Source organism: Vidua chalybeata, chromosome 12 (genome assembly GCF_026979565.1).
Source record: "Vidua chalybeata isolate OUT-0048 chromosome 12, bVidCha1 merged haplotype, whole genome shotgun sequence".
In the NCBI taxonomy this organism is placed as follows: domain Eukaryota; kingdom Metazoa; phylum Chordata; class Aves; order Passeriformes; family Viduidae; genus Vidua; species Vidua chalybeata.
The window spans coordinates 7,460,322-7,476,458 of NC_071541.1; the positions used below are offsets into that span (position 1 = coordinate 7,460,322).

At 44.5% G+C, this 16,137-nt stretch overlaps 1 protein-coding gene across 10 annotated transcripts in view; it reads left to right on the plus strand.

The window, feature by feature from the left end:
- The window catches only part of CADPS (calcium dependent secretion activator), a 206,935-nt gene that overhangs the window by 93,274 nt on the left and 97,524 nt on the right, over window positions 1-16,137 (plus strand). For all 10 annotated transcript variants that reach the window (XM_053953714.1, XM_053953716.1, XM_053953720.1 and 7 more), the window contains exons 7-10: window positions 921-1,032; window positions 4,921-5,060; window positions 7,065-7,131; window positions 15,114-15,222. In XM_053953714.1, coding sequence (XP_053809689.1) covers window positions 921-1,032; window positions 4,921-5,060; window positions 7,065-7,131; window positions 15,114-15,222 — 428 coding nt within the window. The remainder of the gene's footprint in view (window positions 1-920; window positions 1,033-4,920; window positions 5,061-7,064; window positions 7,132-15,113; window positions 15,223-16,137) is intronic.

Consider the following 16,137-nt stretch of genomic DNA (forward strand, 5'->3'; position numbering starts at 1 on the left):
CCTAAAGTGACAAAGTGTCATTTACAGAGTGAGGGGGAATAGGAGTGGTTGGTGAGTTATGGTGTAATCTCTCATCTAACTTGCAGCATTCTGGGATGCACTGTATGTTCCACCACATCACTCAGAGGTGTTGCTCATGGCACGCTCTTGGCAGGGCCCCACATGGAATGAGTTCATGCTTTCTCTGCATTTGGGCAACTTGTGATTGCAGAAACTTGTAGATGTCCTCTAGAGATGTGTGTCTAGAGGCTGTGGGTAATTCAGCTTCCATAGCACTCCTTTCCAAGCCAGGGAAGGACTCACAGAGTACAAATAGTAGACAGTGGTTCATGGTGTATTTGCAGAGGTGGTGTCTTCCTGGCCACTGCAGTCCCACCTGCAAGGACCTGGTGTCCTGCTCTGTAGTCCTAGCGAACTAGGATTGCTCCAGACATAATGGCTTGAGCTTAAACTTGGCTTGGGCTGAGACTTGGAAAGCAACCCAGGTTAAGTTGCAGTTTCTTCAGAAAAAGCAAACTTCACTCTCAGCCTGGAAAGGAGAGATAATTAGCCAAGAGAGGAGCAGAGGCATGAGTAATTACAGACATCCTGGGTGCAGATGTCTTTTATCCTCTACTTCTCTTGTGACTACACAGGCTGGCACTGCAGAAGACATTGTTCTTTCTAACTAAGAAAGTTCTCTTAAACTTGGTTTCATGCTGCTCCCAGATGCTTTCTTTATTTCCCCAAAGGATCATCATGGATTTTCCAAACATCTGTCCCACATTACCCAAAGAAGATAATTAATACCCTTGTCACTCACACAACCCAACCACTTTGTCTGGTGTCAGACACTTTTTAGGTTAACTGTTTCATGCCTGAGCAGTGTTGCTGCTGACCTGCCAGCTGAGCTGAACACCTCTTTGTCCTTCTTTTCACAGCTGGGGCACCCAAGGAGACTTCACAACAACCCATGCACTTCCTGCAGTGAAGGTGAAGCTGTTCACGGAGAGCACAGGAGTGCTGGCTCTGGAGGACAAAGAGCTTGGGAGGGTAAGGAGATTTTGAGTTTAACAATGTTTCCTTCTAGCCCTGCTTTTCTAGAGAAGTCTCTCCTGTACAGAAATATCTTTGGAGTACAACATGCTCTCCTTTTTTGCCAAGCTTCAGGAGGGGGAAAGAAAGCAAGCTCTGCACTGCTGGAAAGGAGTGCATCTCGCATGCTGTCTTTGTTGTGAGTTTTTAATGGCAGCATTTCAGCTGGCTGTGCCTGCTCTGAGCAAAGCAGAGGATCTTGTGTGCAATATTGGCAGTCCAGAAAGCCTTAAAAGTTGCTTGCGGAAATGGACACTCCTGAGGCAGAAAAGGGGATTATGCTGAAGCAAAAAGAGGGGATTTAAGTTTGGCAAGGGACTGCTAAGTTTCTGTCATATCTGCTGAGCAGCCAGTGCACGGTTTGAGCTCTTGAAAGCACTGACTGCAATACTCCCTGCAAAAGGCTTGGAGCCCTGGCTTCCCTGGGGATGGATGGTGGCTGAGCTGGTGGCATCAGTGGGGCTGGACTGGGGAGTGAAACATGAGGGTTCCTTGCTCCCATCAACAGTGTTAGTAGCAAAGAGCTCAGATTCCCAGGGTATTGGCCACAGAGCAAATCTTCCCATCTCTGCCCCTCACCTCTGGTCCCTAAACCAGTGCCCTGGCACTGGTGGCCCTTGATCACTGCAGCCCACAGCTCCAGAATATCTGTGGATGGCACTTTCCTATGCCTTTGGGACACTGCACTTGTCTCCATGGATCTTGTGCAGCTGTTTAATTTGGCCCCAGGCAGAAGTGTCAGCAAATTCCTTGCCATGCCTTCCTCAGCTTCTCAGGCAGAGATCAGTATGATAATGACTCCATGAAAATCAGTTCAGGGTAAGAGAACTTGGCACCTCCTGTTGTGGCTCAGCCTGACCCAGGTGATCTCCAGGGGCAGCCTGGGCTCTGTCTGTCCAGCCCTGCATCACTCCTTGCTCTCTATCCTGCCTGTATGGCTATGGCTAAGAAATCCATGGTCAGGAAAGCCACTGATCCTGTTGCAAGCCCAAGAACAATATTTCCAGTTATAGACTAACTTGTTGGGGTGTTTCTTGCTAACTCCATGGCTGTTTGTGCCTTGACAAGGAAGAGTCTCTGTCCATTCAACATTTTTCCTAATTAACATGGTTTTGTTAATCCTGTTCATAAAAGTGCAAAACATTCTCCCAGGTCCTAGTGAGCTGTTGATTTAAATTTATAGCTTTATTGTGGAGAATGCTGCATGCAATTTTGCCTCATGTAATTCATGTTCATTTTAATTATTAGTGTTTTCATGTTCATGAAGTATCCTTTGTTCTTGTGCTTGAGAGAAAAGCAAAGCTACCCCTTCTTTTCTCCTCTCAATCTTCTCTTCAAAGGGAGTCACAGCCCCTTCAGACTTTCTCATCCACACCTTGATCCTTCCTTTCTCCCTGTCCTCCTTTTTTGACAAAGAGGATGACCCCTCTAGGCTGCAGTACTACAGCTGAAGACCCACAATTGTTTTGCTGCACAGCATCATAATATTTTCAGGATTATTTTCAAAACCTCCTACTTCAAACAGCCTGGCACCCTGCCTTTATCCACTGGCATGCTGAGCAGAGCTTTTCACCCAGCCAGCCACGCTGCTATTCAGGGATTTTCCCCTGAGTGGTTATACTCAGTGCAGCCCCTCTTGCTTTGTAAGTCTTGTTTCCACTGGCAGCCATGAGCAGTGCTGACTTTGCCGGTCTTGGGAAGCAATTAGCTGTGCATGTTGTTCTGAGAAAGATGTCAGCACCCAAAGCAACCCCTCTTGCCCTGAAAGGCTGATGAGCCAGCCCTACCAATGTGCTTTAATTCCCAGTCCAGCGGGAAACCATCCCTCAGCCCTGAGTTTCTGCAGCCTGAAGGACATAGGCCAGCAGTGGCAAGTGTGGGGAGCTGGCAATGATTCCCCCTGGCCCGTGGCCACCAGTGCTTTCAGTCGGCCAAACTTCAAAGGGATGCTCAGTGTACCCAGAGCGGCCGAAAGATGACGCGTGTCTGCTCAGGCTGCATCAAGATTTCTTCTTTAAATAATAATGAAACCGGGAGCGTGTTAAGCCCCTGGTTTAGCTGTTGGAGTGGGCAGGAACCTGCCTGCATGGAGAGAGGAGGAAAGCAGGTTTTATATACAAAACACCCCTGCTCAGCCGCCCTTTGAGCAGTGGCTTTGTGCTCTGCCAGGCGGGTACAAAGCCCACTTTCTATTGCGAGTGTTAAGTTGGCAACCGGCCCCCACTCCTCAGCTCACCACTTTTATCCAAGGGAGAACTGGAAAATGCTCCCAAGCCCTACACTGCTGAATGGGCAGCTGAAGGCATGGGAATACATCCTGACCCTATTGAAGCCAATGGCAGGGCTCCCATGGATTTCAGCCATGCCAATACTTCATCTACTGAGGGCAAGGAGGGGAAGAGCTGTGAATTGCAACACCACTGAAAAACGTTTGTTTCTTTTGTTGAAAAAAGAGGTAGAAATCAAAGCAGAGAGCATCCCAAACACACAGAATGGCTGCTGCCTCACTAAGAGATGCAGCTTAGCACAGGTGGATGTTCTTGTATGACCTGCCTGGTCCTGGGGTTCCTTGGATGCTGCTCAGAGCTTGGGTCTGTCATGCTTCTAACACCCCCTGCTTCATGTGGAGAACTCACTTCTCATCTTCAGGATTTGCTCAAATGTGTTTTCTTCCAAGAGTGATGCAGTACAGACTGGTGTTGCTCAGTTATCTGTGTGACTAATAACAGCTTCAGATTCCTAACAGAGAAAGCAATTCAATAAAGGAAGTGATAAATAACATTAATGGATAAAGGTAAAGTTGAGAATCTACTGATGTTTACCTCAGGCTTTAGAGGAGGCAATAAAATAAGTTTTAGAGTAATTCATCAGAGGGTAATAGCATCAATGATATTTTGATGGAAAACAGCCCCTAGATTGTTGAGTCAGCAGCAAAGTTGAAGGGCAGATGAATACAAGATTATAGTCTGGGCTGGAGTTTGGCAGGAGCATAGACTAAGCATGAGCAAGAAATGAGTGATGGCAGCACACCAGTTAATGAGGGTGAATGCTGCCATTTGTAAGAATTGTGAAACAATTTGCTGGCATAAAGATTAATGAATTTAAAGAAGATTCATCTCACTACAGCACGGTGGAAACTTGAATAAATTTGTACCAAGCAAAGTCACCTCTGAGAGTGAAAGCATCAGAAGGGGAGCAGTGTAGGAGGAAGGGGATTAGGCCACCTCAGAGGAAACATATGGAAATACCAGCAGAAGATGGTGGATGTGGTGTTGTCCTAGGGGAATACTCTGTATCTTACTCTCCAGGGAGCTGCTCTGCTTTGTAGTTTTTAATGAATGAGTGGGAAAAGCACAGCCATGATCAGGAAAGACTATTCACCTCTTGGAGCTTTCCGTTTCTTTGAGCCAAGTGCTTGCTTTGGTGTTCATCTGCAGTTACTGGTGTGGTGTGGATGTGCTCCAGCTCGAGACCCTCCCAGCATTTCCTGCTGCATGAAATGGAAGCAGAGTCCTGCAGCCACTCATGTCATGACATGGGCTGCAGATTTTATCTGCTGTTGTAGCTCAGTCAGATGTACCATCCTGAACTGATAGGAACTGATCATGCAGTTCTGTGTGCACAGCCTGTGAGCTGATTGAGGACCCAAAGAATATATGACCTAATCTCAAAATAATAAGCTGTACTTTAGAAAAGCAATAAAAAGCCATCCTCATTGATGTGAATAGACATATCCAGACTGACTTCTAGGTGTATTTCTGTTGTTCTGATGTATTTCTGTTTCACATTAAACCCCATTTTATGAATAATTTTTCCCTTTAACATTGTTTGTTTTAATTCTTACAGGTTGTTCTCCACCCTACTCCTAATAGCCCAAAGCAGTCAGAGTGGCACAAAATGACCGTTTCCAAAAACTGCCCTGATCAAGATCTGAAGATCAAGCTTGCTGTGCGAATGGATAAGCCTCAAAACATGAAGCACTCTGGGTAAACATTTGTATCAATCTAAAGTCATTTTGTTTTGAATGTGCATTAGGAAATTTTGCTTTTTAAGATTCTCAAAGAGAACTTTTTCTCAAGTTCACAGGAGGTGAAGCAGAAAGATACAAATAAAAATGGCATTAATTCAGTCGCTTATAGTGCACTTTCCATATTCTTAGCATAGTCTTTTTTAATGCATATGAGCCAAACAGTTTAAATTTTAAACAGTTTTTGTCACAGGAAATTATGTTTTTTTCTTGTGAGAAATGATAGATGAACTGCCCAACTCTCTTACTGAGAATAATATTATTTTTTAAGTTATTCTGTGTCTCCCTGTATTGATTTCTCAAAACCAAAATCACAGTGCACTTTCTACTTGAAATAAACCCCAGTGTGACCAGCATATTTTGTACTGAAATACACACCACAATTAAATAAATTTCACAACTACCTGGAGTAGGACTAATAATTGGGAAGGTTAAAAGGGACATCTTTCCCCTCCAGGAGGGAGTGTCAGAAGATCTGGGGCCAGAGGGATCCCTGACCACTTCTACCTTCATAGAGTTACAAACTAGATCATCCTTGGGAAGATCTAGCTAAGGCCATTGGCAAGGCTCTGATTGCTCTTCAGAGCTGAGGATGTGACAAAAAATTGAAACTGTCCAGAAGCTCAATATTGGAAATAACTCTCCAGACTGGTTTTGGTGCTATAAAAGTGACTTTGTTTCACTTTTATTTTCATAGCATTTTGTTAAATTCCATCCATTATTAGGTGATTTAGATCACTCATCTTTTCTAATTCCTCCTCATGCTGTCTTCTCTGCTGATGAGATCAGAGCCAGTAGTCTTGTGTGAAGTTTAATTTTTTCACCATGATCACAGGCACCAAAGCCAGAGAGGACAGATCTGCTGTCATGTTTATTTCCCTGACCTCAGCTGATAGTAGGGCTGTTCTCTAGCTTTCTTCAACTAACATTTGATTTACGTGATACTGCTTAAAACTCTGAGGTTTATACCTCTTGCTACGAGAACTGAGATTATCTTTCTGTTGATGTTAGCAGCAATAGCCAAAAGGACACTTATTACCTTCTTCTTGAGCTAGCCAAGGACTCAAAGCCCACAGCAACACAACTTGGAGTTTTGTGATTTAAAATTCACAAGAGTATGCTAGATCTGTTCTGGCATAAGGAACCCCTTGCGTAACCAAAAATGAAATCTTTTTTTCTATTTATTGAGCCAGAACTAAAGTAATTATAATGATACATAAAACATATTAATGCTGAATAATATCCTTATGTTTATTATTAGCCTGGTTCTGCCACTAGTTTTGCCAGTGTTTGTGTTATAGTGTCACAGTGGCCAATTCATCACAGAGATTAAATGCTAATGCTTATTTTGACATTAATTTTAGAAGCTAATTCTTCCTTGGTAGAAAACAGTAAATTCATTTCTCCTCAGAAATTATTCAGTTTGCTTGAATTATCTGTAGCCAAGCAATTTCTTGGATTTCATCTTAGAGCTGCTCAGTGAAGTGTCCTGGTTTAGTCAGTCCACTGGATATTGAGATCCTGTGTGCTGGGTTTAATGTAGGAAGTGTCTCTCTGTTTGACATCTCCCCTCAGCAAAATGGTTTTATGAAGGCTAAAGCAGATTTGAAGTTTCTCTCCCTTAATTCTTCCACTTTCCACATTCTTCACCCATCCAACCATATTGTAGCTATTCACTGGCACTAAAGAGCTTCACATTCTGAGTTAGTTGTGAAAGACAAAGGGAAAGAGAGAATTAATACTGTGTTAAGGCTCTGTAAGGTTTTTATGTCTCTTTCTTTGCAGGTAATCTGCTCAGGCTAAAAATAAACCCATTCAAGAATGCTGCTGAGCTTGAGAGTCTTGTAATTGCTGCTCCTTGTGCATTAACTTCAGTTTCTAAGTGTAAAACAAAATATACTGAAAAGCAAGAGAACAACAGATTAACACCTGTGTACTGAATTCACCTGTTCTTTTCTCATAGGTATTTATGGGCCATTGGTAAAAATGTTTGGAAGAGATGGAAGAAACGATTCTTTGTCCTGGTCCAGGTAACAGATGTAACTAGAAGTGATCTTAAATCACTACATGAAATACTTGAGTCTGTCCTCTGGCCATTTTCAGTGCTGTGTGATTGATGCTGAGCTGTGGTTCTGTGCAGGGTGTCTGTTAATCATGGATTCTTTTTCTAAATGTATGGGTGTTCTCAAGGATATCCCAGTTGCAGACTTCTGGCCTTGAGTTTCCAGATGCACTTGACTGCTTGATAAAATGGAGAATCAATTTTAATGAGGAATTAATGAGGTGAGGATGAAGCACAGTCTGTCTTGGTTGGAGGTTCTTGGGCTCTCTTTTGAACTTTCAGGTTAAATTTGGAGGCCATTTGAATGTACAGAAGTTTTATCACTGGCTATGTCAGAATCAGCATCAAATCATTCTTGACATCTATCTTGCCTTCACATTTATTACTGCTTCTCATTGTCTACAGCTCTCACTGATCATTTTGTGGTCATCATTTTGCAGTGTCTTCCTTTTTGCTTTTTTCTTTATTTCACTTTTTGCTCTCCCAGTTTTCATTAGACCACTGTTAAGAATTTCAAGGAAACAGGCAGATGTCCTCTGTAACCTAAGAAGGTTCTGGTCAGTACTTTGTGTGTTAGATCTTCCCTCACCTTCCAAGGGCAGGTGAAACCACTGCATTGGCCACAGAAGTGTGTGGCCCCAGTGTGAGGGATCCATCTTCACACCAATCTGAGAAAGTCACAGAGCCCTCTTGGGTCCATCTCTCTCTCCCTCCTCTGTGGACTCTCATGGTGTGTTGTCTCCAAATGTGAGGAATAAAACCTTTGTTCAGGGTTTTCTATGAAAACAACATGGAGATGCTCTGATGGAATAAGATGGGATCCAACTGAGATCTTGTGACACCAGAGATCCAAACTGATCAGATTAGAGGGTAAAACCCTGCTGCTGCTGAAGCAGATGGCAGGTCTGCTGTAGAGGGATAAAGTGTGAGAACAGAGATGGTGTAAACCAGGTGCACCAGACTCCACATTTGGAGTATGCTTGTTTGTGTGCTGTCCTGTGCTGGTAAGGACAGGAGTCCAAGCAGTCCCTCTTCCACCTCAGACACTGGATTTCCCTGCTCCTAAATCACCTGGTGTAAGCTGGCTCCTTTGTTTTGTGTTAATTATTGCTCCAAATTCAGCTGTCTCAGTAGGAAGCTTAATTGTATTCAATCCCCTTTTAGCCATCATGGCTGGCTTCCATAGCATGAAACTATGGGGCAGATAAGGAAATCCATCCTTGGGAAGTAAAGGAGATTTAGGATGTGTGGGACTCATGTAAGTAGGAGGCTATTTGGAGAGACCCATTTGAGTACCTAGTCCCATAACCGAGTATGATCAGCAGAGACAGTTTAAGTGTTCATTTTGTACTCCACATGGGGTCAAAATGGCCACAGAGAGTGGGGAGGTAGTGTAGAGCAGCCACAGGGCATGTCTCTATCTGCCTTTCTCTTTTGGGAACATGATATACTGACCCTGTTATCTGGCAGAGATTGAAGGATTGCTTTTCTCTGTATATTTCCTTTATTGTGTTCTGAAATTAAGTTAGAAGTGCTATGGCAGTCCATGATCACTAGTAGTGCAACTGGTATTGCTTTTCCCTGCGAGACAATTCAGTCCTATCAGACTAAGTTCTCAGTTCTTTTTTCCCTGTGAACAGGGATGCTCCAAAGCAGAGAATCATTTTTCCCAAGCTCATTTCTCACATAAATAATGCTATTGATACTCTTCTGTGCAAGGGTTTGCAGGCTTGGACATGTATTCCCTTGTCTCTCAGAGCCTTCTGGCCATTCAGTGTGGCTGCAGTTGCTTCTCTGGTTTTTAGCTGCTCTATATTCTTCAGCTTGCTGTGGAATTGAAGCTCTCAGAGTTATTCCATGTTTTCTCATGTTACTAGGTCTGTATTCGTCAGTTGGCATATCGGAGCAGAATTTGGCCAGAAAAGCAATTCATTTGAATAAGATGAGCAGACTTTTGCCCCCAGAGAGTCTCTGTAGCCCACCTCAGAAATTCCAGCTGCCACTGCAGCTTCTCTGTTATGTTACCGTTTGCTCAACATTTGGTGCAATGTAAAGTGTTCTGCCGTACATCAAATATAAACAAGAAACACTCTCTATGCAGTCCCTCAGATGTAGTTTGAGCATATTGAACATGTCAGCAGGCAATAAAGATGGAATAAAAATACTTTGCTGTCCGTATGTTTGTCATTTGCTTTTCATGCAATGCAAAGGATGGGTGCTGATACGAACAGGGATTGGCAGTAAAGGTGCTGATGTCCAGGATGCTCTGAACTCTGCTAAACCACAGGCAGAAAATAACCCCTGCGGGAAGGTGAGCTGGCTCTTGTTACAGAGAGTGGACAAGGAGCAGCCCCATTTTCAGGAGCTTCATCCACACCAGGCTCCTGCGTGTGCCAGAGTTGAGAGAGAGAGAGCCCAAAGCATAAAGTCCATTTGACATATAGTGGTCTGGTCAGTCCCTGAGACTGCCAGGAGGGCAAGGCTCTTTGGAGGAGTAACTAAGCATTTCCTTTCTGATCCCTTGTCTCTGTCCCTTACCTGTAGCATCTTCTATTGCAGCTCTGTCTCCTCTCCTGTTGCTTGCAGAATAACCTCCCCCTCATGGTCTTGTGCTCTCTCCCTCTTTCCCCATTTCAGATGGACACAGCCTTGATTCCTTCAGTGCCATTGGGTGGCACCACTCTGTCTTCTGGTACCAGTGGTTAAGAAATTCGTGGTAATAAATACTCAAACTCTTCATAACTATTTAAACAAGGCACAAAAGTGCCAAACTGCATGGGTGGCACCAAGGAGGAAGGTGTTGATGGCAGTTTGTCTCTTTTGTGTCAGCGAAGCCTTGCCGCCAAAAACGGAGGCTTTGCGCACGTATGGAGAAAAAGCAGCTCTGCTGGGAGCGCTTCCACTGCTACTTGGCTTGTGTAAGCCGTGGAGAGAAGGGGAAAGGAGCAATAACTTCCTTGTAATTTGGGTGGAATAATCCCTCGCACCTTCTGTGTCTGTGTAACTGCAAGGGTTATACAGGAGTGAAGTGATTTGTTTGGGTGTAGTGGGTGCGAGCAGTTCCTTTGTGTCATTTCTAGACCTGAGCCTCAACTCTCCAGCACCTGTCTTGCTGGGTGGACTTGGCTCAGCCCCTCGGGGGAGGGTTATGGCATGGCATGGCTGGCAGAGCAAGGGTATGTGCTCCTCCAGCACTGATCCGTGCATTAAGAGGGGTTAGTTTTCCCTTCCGAATGAATCGCAGTCCTCTCTGTACACTGCCCACCCTTCTCATAGACACCCTTTGAGATGAGCAGCAGAAGAGCAGAATACTGATTAGATGTAAATTACATGGCAGAGACTCGTTACTTGCCTAATTTTAAATCCTGAGATATGCAGTGTGAAAATGATGGCAGAATATGGCCCTGAGCTTGGATGGAAATGGTCCGCAGCATCACAAGCAAGGAAAATGCTTCGTAAAGGCAGTGGTAATGCCAGTGGCAGTGGTAAGCAAAAGCAATTAAGCTATTTAGGGCAAAGTTCTCTGTGACTGGTTAGGAAAGAAAATGTACATCCATTGCAGATGTTATGTTTCCTAAGCTGCTGTATCAGCTGTTTGAGCACAGCACACAAATTTCTGCCACTTTGCCAATTAGACCCTCATGCAAAAGCTGGGATTTTTGATAGCTGACAGAGCTTGTATTAATTCTTTGCAAGGTCTAATGTGCTGTACTGGCAATAACACCACGGTTGGTTCTGGTGGGTTTGCTGGCTTTGCAATAGGAAATTTCTTATAATGATTTTTAAGAGCAAGTGAATTAATTACACTGAGATTTCAGACTGAATCTGTTCATCTCTTATCATAACCCCATTTCAGTGCTCTGGCAGCATATGGGAAGTAACACTCCATGGTACCTGGATGACATGTCTGCTGAGTAGCTTGAAGCAGTTTTCAGCTGATTGTGTCTGATGGTGTTTGCAGAATGTTGTTGGAACCAGATCAACTCTCTGCAGATTAAAACCAGTTGCAGTGTCTACGCCTGGATCTATTGTTCTAGTGACAGCCTCCCTAAACTCAGTATAATTTAGACTAACAGTGACAGTCCTTGCTTTTAGCAAAACTCAGTTGGCTTGGGATAAAATGAAATGAAGTAAGAGTTCAGTAACTCTGAATATCACCCCGAAATTGAAAAAAAATCAGCAGAATTGCAGTGTGGTACACCAGCAGTCCTAGACTGTGGTCTTCAAGCTGAGGTGAATGACCCATAGCTGGTCCCCATAATCATATTAAATAATGTTTTCTCTTAGACCCTTGCTAAAGAACTAGGCATAGATGGTGATTCTTGTAAAATCTGGAGTGTGGTGATACATACAAAATATCTGGAAACTGCTGGTTAAACTGATGCCACAGCTAGTTCTGCCTGGCTGCAGTAGGTCTTGCATATCCTACTCACACAGGACAAATTCCCACCACACAGCCCTGCCCAGGAGAGCACACACATCTGCTTGAAGACAGAAGCTGGGACAACTGTTTTGTGCCGTTTTTTAGAGCTTTATGGATATGCTGAGATGTGAAAACTGCCATTTTCACATTTTTTTCTTAAAGCTAGATCATTTCCTCTGCTCATTTGTGTCAAGAAAGGTCTAGGGAGGCAATGTACAGCTGCAACCAGAGGACAAGAGTCTCCCATCAAAGTGGAAAGCTGTATTACAGCTGGCAGTATCTTCGCACGGTTTCTCTCCCTTGGGACAAAATGCATGCTGTTAATTTAGAAAAGGTCCATTAAAGAATTTAACCCAAGTAGGGTGGTGTTGTGTCAACAGTAAAAAAGGGGGAGCAAATGACTGAGCTCAGAGTGTGAGGCATGACAATTAACAGGTTTAAGCAGGATCCTGGGGAAAGCAGTGCTTGCTAGAGCAGGAGTCTCTGGTGGAGAAACCAGGACAAAGTCAGGACTGGTTAATGCATATCTGCTGTATTTATTAATCAGTTGGATTATATAGCTGGTGACAGAATATGGTCAAGTGCCAAGTAAGTCAGATTTAATTTAGCAGCCTGGGAATAGTGAACTTTGGCATTTGTCTCCTGCTGTCTGCTTCCCCTTTCCTGAATTTCTTTGTCATTTCCCCCACCTTTTTTTTCCCTTATGTTCTTTTGTCTCAAATTATTTCTCAAAGTGTTTTCCCCTTTTAGTAATGAACCAGCCAGGGGTGCCTTGAATTAGTTCCCTTCTTTTACTTTCTCTCAGTTCAGCTTCCTTAGATGCTCCTTTCCTGGCTGTCATCGAGTCCCTGGATAAAATCCCAGCTGCTTTGAGAGTTTGTCCCTCACTGGGCAGAGATTTCTCCTCTGTCTTCCTTCAGTTTCCTCTCTGTATCTGTGTTTTTTCCAATTACTCAAACCATTCATCTTGCCCATCCCATCTGCTCGCTCGCTCTCATACTCAGCTATGGTTCAGAGTGAACTCAGCAGGCTGTAAGATTAATTTCTGCTGTTAACTGTTTCACTTGTCTGGCCACTTCTGAGCTTTACAGAAAGCAGGCTCTGTAAAACACAGTATTTTGGAGGAGTGACGAAAGGCAAGTGCAATCTTCTCTTGACCCTACAGTGCTCTTCTCCAGCAAAGCACAACTGTGACATACTGAGCTTTCTAGAATCTTATTTTCTTGGGCTTGGCTTTCCCACTGCTTGTAAATGGAAGGAGCCACATTGCACTGGAAGCCATGGCACCAACTTCTCTCTGACCCCAAGCAGTAAATGCCCTAGGCAGCAGGATAGGGCACACAGGCTGGTCTGCCAGTCCTTGAAGTTAGTAGCTTGAGTTGTTTAGGTGCAGGCACTCTGCATGGCACAGTTGGCACCACTTCCAGAGGCCATCATTAGCTTTTTCCTCTCTCCAGCCTGATCCTTGGCTTGCTACTGCCAGCAAGCTTTGTAGCATTCCTGAGCTTGGGCTTCTGAGCGGTGGGAGTAGAGAAGTAGGACGTGAACCTAGATGACCCCTGTTATAGACCCACCTGCAGGTTTCTCTTGAAGGTCTCTTCTAATAGCAATGTTCTTTCAAGGAAATCCTGTGCATTCTAACAGGAGAGATCAGTCTGCTTTGCCTCTGTCCCAGGATGGCTCCACCAGAGCCTACTGTCTACACCTGTTGTTTATAACCTTTAACATGAGAAATCTCAAGCTCTGAAATGCTTTTTCCCCTATGTTGCCACTGTGTTGCTATGATTGTCTTATTGATAGGGCAGAAGAATATTTTCTGGGTCCAAAGAGGAGTGGAATTACTTGTATATGAAGAAGACCTTGAAATTCAGACCCCATGTTCGGGGTCAGAGAACAACAGCTGAACTATTGAATCAATTACCTGTTGCTATAGACCATACAGGAAAAGCAAAAAAGCATTAGTGATATTAAGGTTTTCAATAAATGTCAGCATAGGTTAGCGCTGACTCATTTCAGGAATTGCATTTATCATGCAGTCCCTGAAGTTCAGACTGTCTAACGCAGAGAAATCAAATCCATACCGCTCAGACGAGATCTCTAGGATTTTGCCATAAATAAAGCACATTCCGGAGTTTCTCCAGGAGATGGCAGCAACATACTGCAAGTAGGACTGAATGAACGCCACAGGAGTCTGAATGTTGTGCTGAGGGGCACTGGGTTATTTTTAGATTCCTTCGTGTTAATCTTTTTAATTTTTGTGTTGCCCATACGATGGTAGGCATGCAAAGTTCAGAACAGGGAATATGCACTGGTGTGCTCCTGCTATTGGTCTGCTACTTGTCAATCTTTCGTCAGTGCTGGTAGTTTTAAGGAGGATGCAAGATGCTTAAAGCATCGCTTTTAGTCTTACTCCCACAAATGTGTTAATGATAGAGTTTATTCTTAGGTGGCTTTTGGAGCTGTTCCTGGAGGAAGGCTCAGTGCAGGCAGGGCTGCTGGAGCAGGCTGGCAGCGAGCAGAAGCCCATAGAGGGCAGCAGTAAACCGAGTGGTGTCTGGGAGATGCTGTGCCAATCGACAGGTCCCCCGACATCAATAAATTACATTGTATTAGTGAGAGATGCCACTAAAATAAGTGCTGCATGCGTCTTTGTAGCCGAGCAGTTTGGCTGGAGTTTGAAGGCAAAACCTCTCAGCCCATCCATGCTCCCATCTTTCAGGATCTCTCCCAACTTCCAAAAAATGACAAGCACAATTCATTGCCACCCACCAGAGTTTTAAAGTTTCCTCCAGAGGTCAAAAAAATGTCCAGATGAATAAAATTACGTCAGGCGTCCAGGATGTGACACAACCTTAACAAAGTCATTTGAAATCATTTGACAGTAAATTTCCCTGTGAGTTCCTCGCCTGGGGCATGGAGAATCCTCTCCTCTCCTGGCTGGATGAGCTCCTTGCCGACCATCCAGATCGCGGCACGCCGAGTACGCGCGGGGTCTTGATGCGGCCTGATGGGCTCCTAAAGGCGATTCGGGAGCCTGGCAGAGCCCCCGCAGCTGAGTCGGCTTCCGTCAAGAGCTTGACATTGAATGTATCGTGTCATGCAGATGGTACCTCAGAGGAGTGAGAGCTGCCATTTACAGCACTGATGACAACAACTGCCGAGATCAGTGGCATCTTAAGATTGCTTTAATATGACTGGCACCTAGCAATTTAGCTCACATTGTTTGTGACAGGGTGTCACTCTTGCACTTGTCTGGGGATGAATGATAGAGGGTTTTAAGCCGTGGAGCTTCCTCTTTTGGAAGAAATTAAACCGCTGTATGTACTGATGCGGAGAATTAGGTGCTGCAGGAGGGTGTGCTAAGAGAGGGCTTTGCAAAAGCCTGGTAAGAAGTTTATTCTGTCTCTAATGGGCAATGAGCATCCAAATTACCCCACCATCCCCCGTCCCTGCAAACAGGCTGTAAGCGCTTTGGATTGCCTTGTGGTGGTCACCCGGTGCCATCTTAGGTTTGTGATTTTCCTCAGGTTAGTCAATATACATTTGCTATGTGCAGCTACCGGGAGAAAAAAGCAGAACCTCAAGAGCTGCTGCAGCTCGACGGATACACTGTGGACTACACCGACCCGCAGCCAGGTACGGGGCTGGCAGCTCCCGCGGGTGCCGTGCTCACCGCTCCCAAAGGGACTCCTCTCTGTTCCTCTCCCTCTCTTCCTCACAGCTGAACTGTGATCAGCATTATTCTAAATATGTTTGTGTTTATCATTAGCTATGCATGACTTTACTATAAATAGATCTAAGGGACTGAGCTAGGAGTTGCACCAGAGGGAGGGAAAGACTCATCTCTTCTGGGGAGCCTAAGTGAATTAGACACTTAAATCCCAATGGAATTTTATTGTGATCTGAATGCTCAAATTGAGTAACGATTCTAACCTGTGCCTTCAGATTATATTCCCTAAATAAAAGCATAGCTAGTATAAAGCATAACAAGCATAGCTAGCAGTTATGCTTGTCTTTATTGTGGAAGCATTTTTGCCTGCCCCATTCTCGCTAGGATGGATGTCAGTGCATGGAAGAGGCAGGGACAGAAAGCCCCTGGTACCTGGAGGTACCTGTTGGTGGTTGAGACACTTATTCAAGTGGACGAGTACCGTTTTTCTTTTATTTCAGTGGAACAGCATGGTGAGCATGGTGATCCTCACCATGTCCTGGGTAAAGGTATCCCCAGAGGAGATGAGAAAAGATACAGTAGGTTGTTGTCAAGCCCTTTATTCCCTTTATTCCCTTAATTCTCATATCAGGGAGATGGGAGGATGGGTGCCAAATCAGGGCAAAGATACAAATAAGGATATCACCCAAGGACCTTTTTCTGTAGTGTGAGCACTGATGCTTTCAGTATAATGGGGAACCTCCCACTCAAACCCCATTTTTAATTGGGCTCCAGTGGTGCCCACATGGGACTTGCACAGATGGAGCTGTAGGTGAGAGAAGCAATTAATCCAAGGGTGTTGGGGCATGTTTTAGTAATTGGGTTGCCTGGGGACCTGTGGG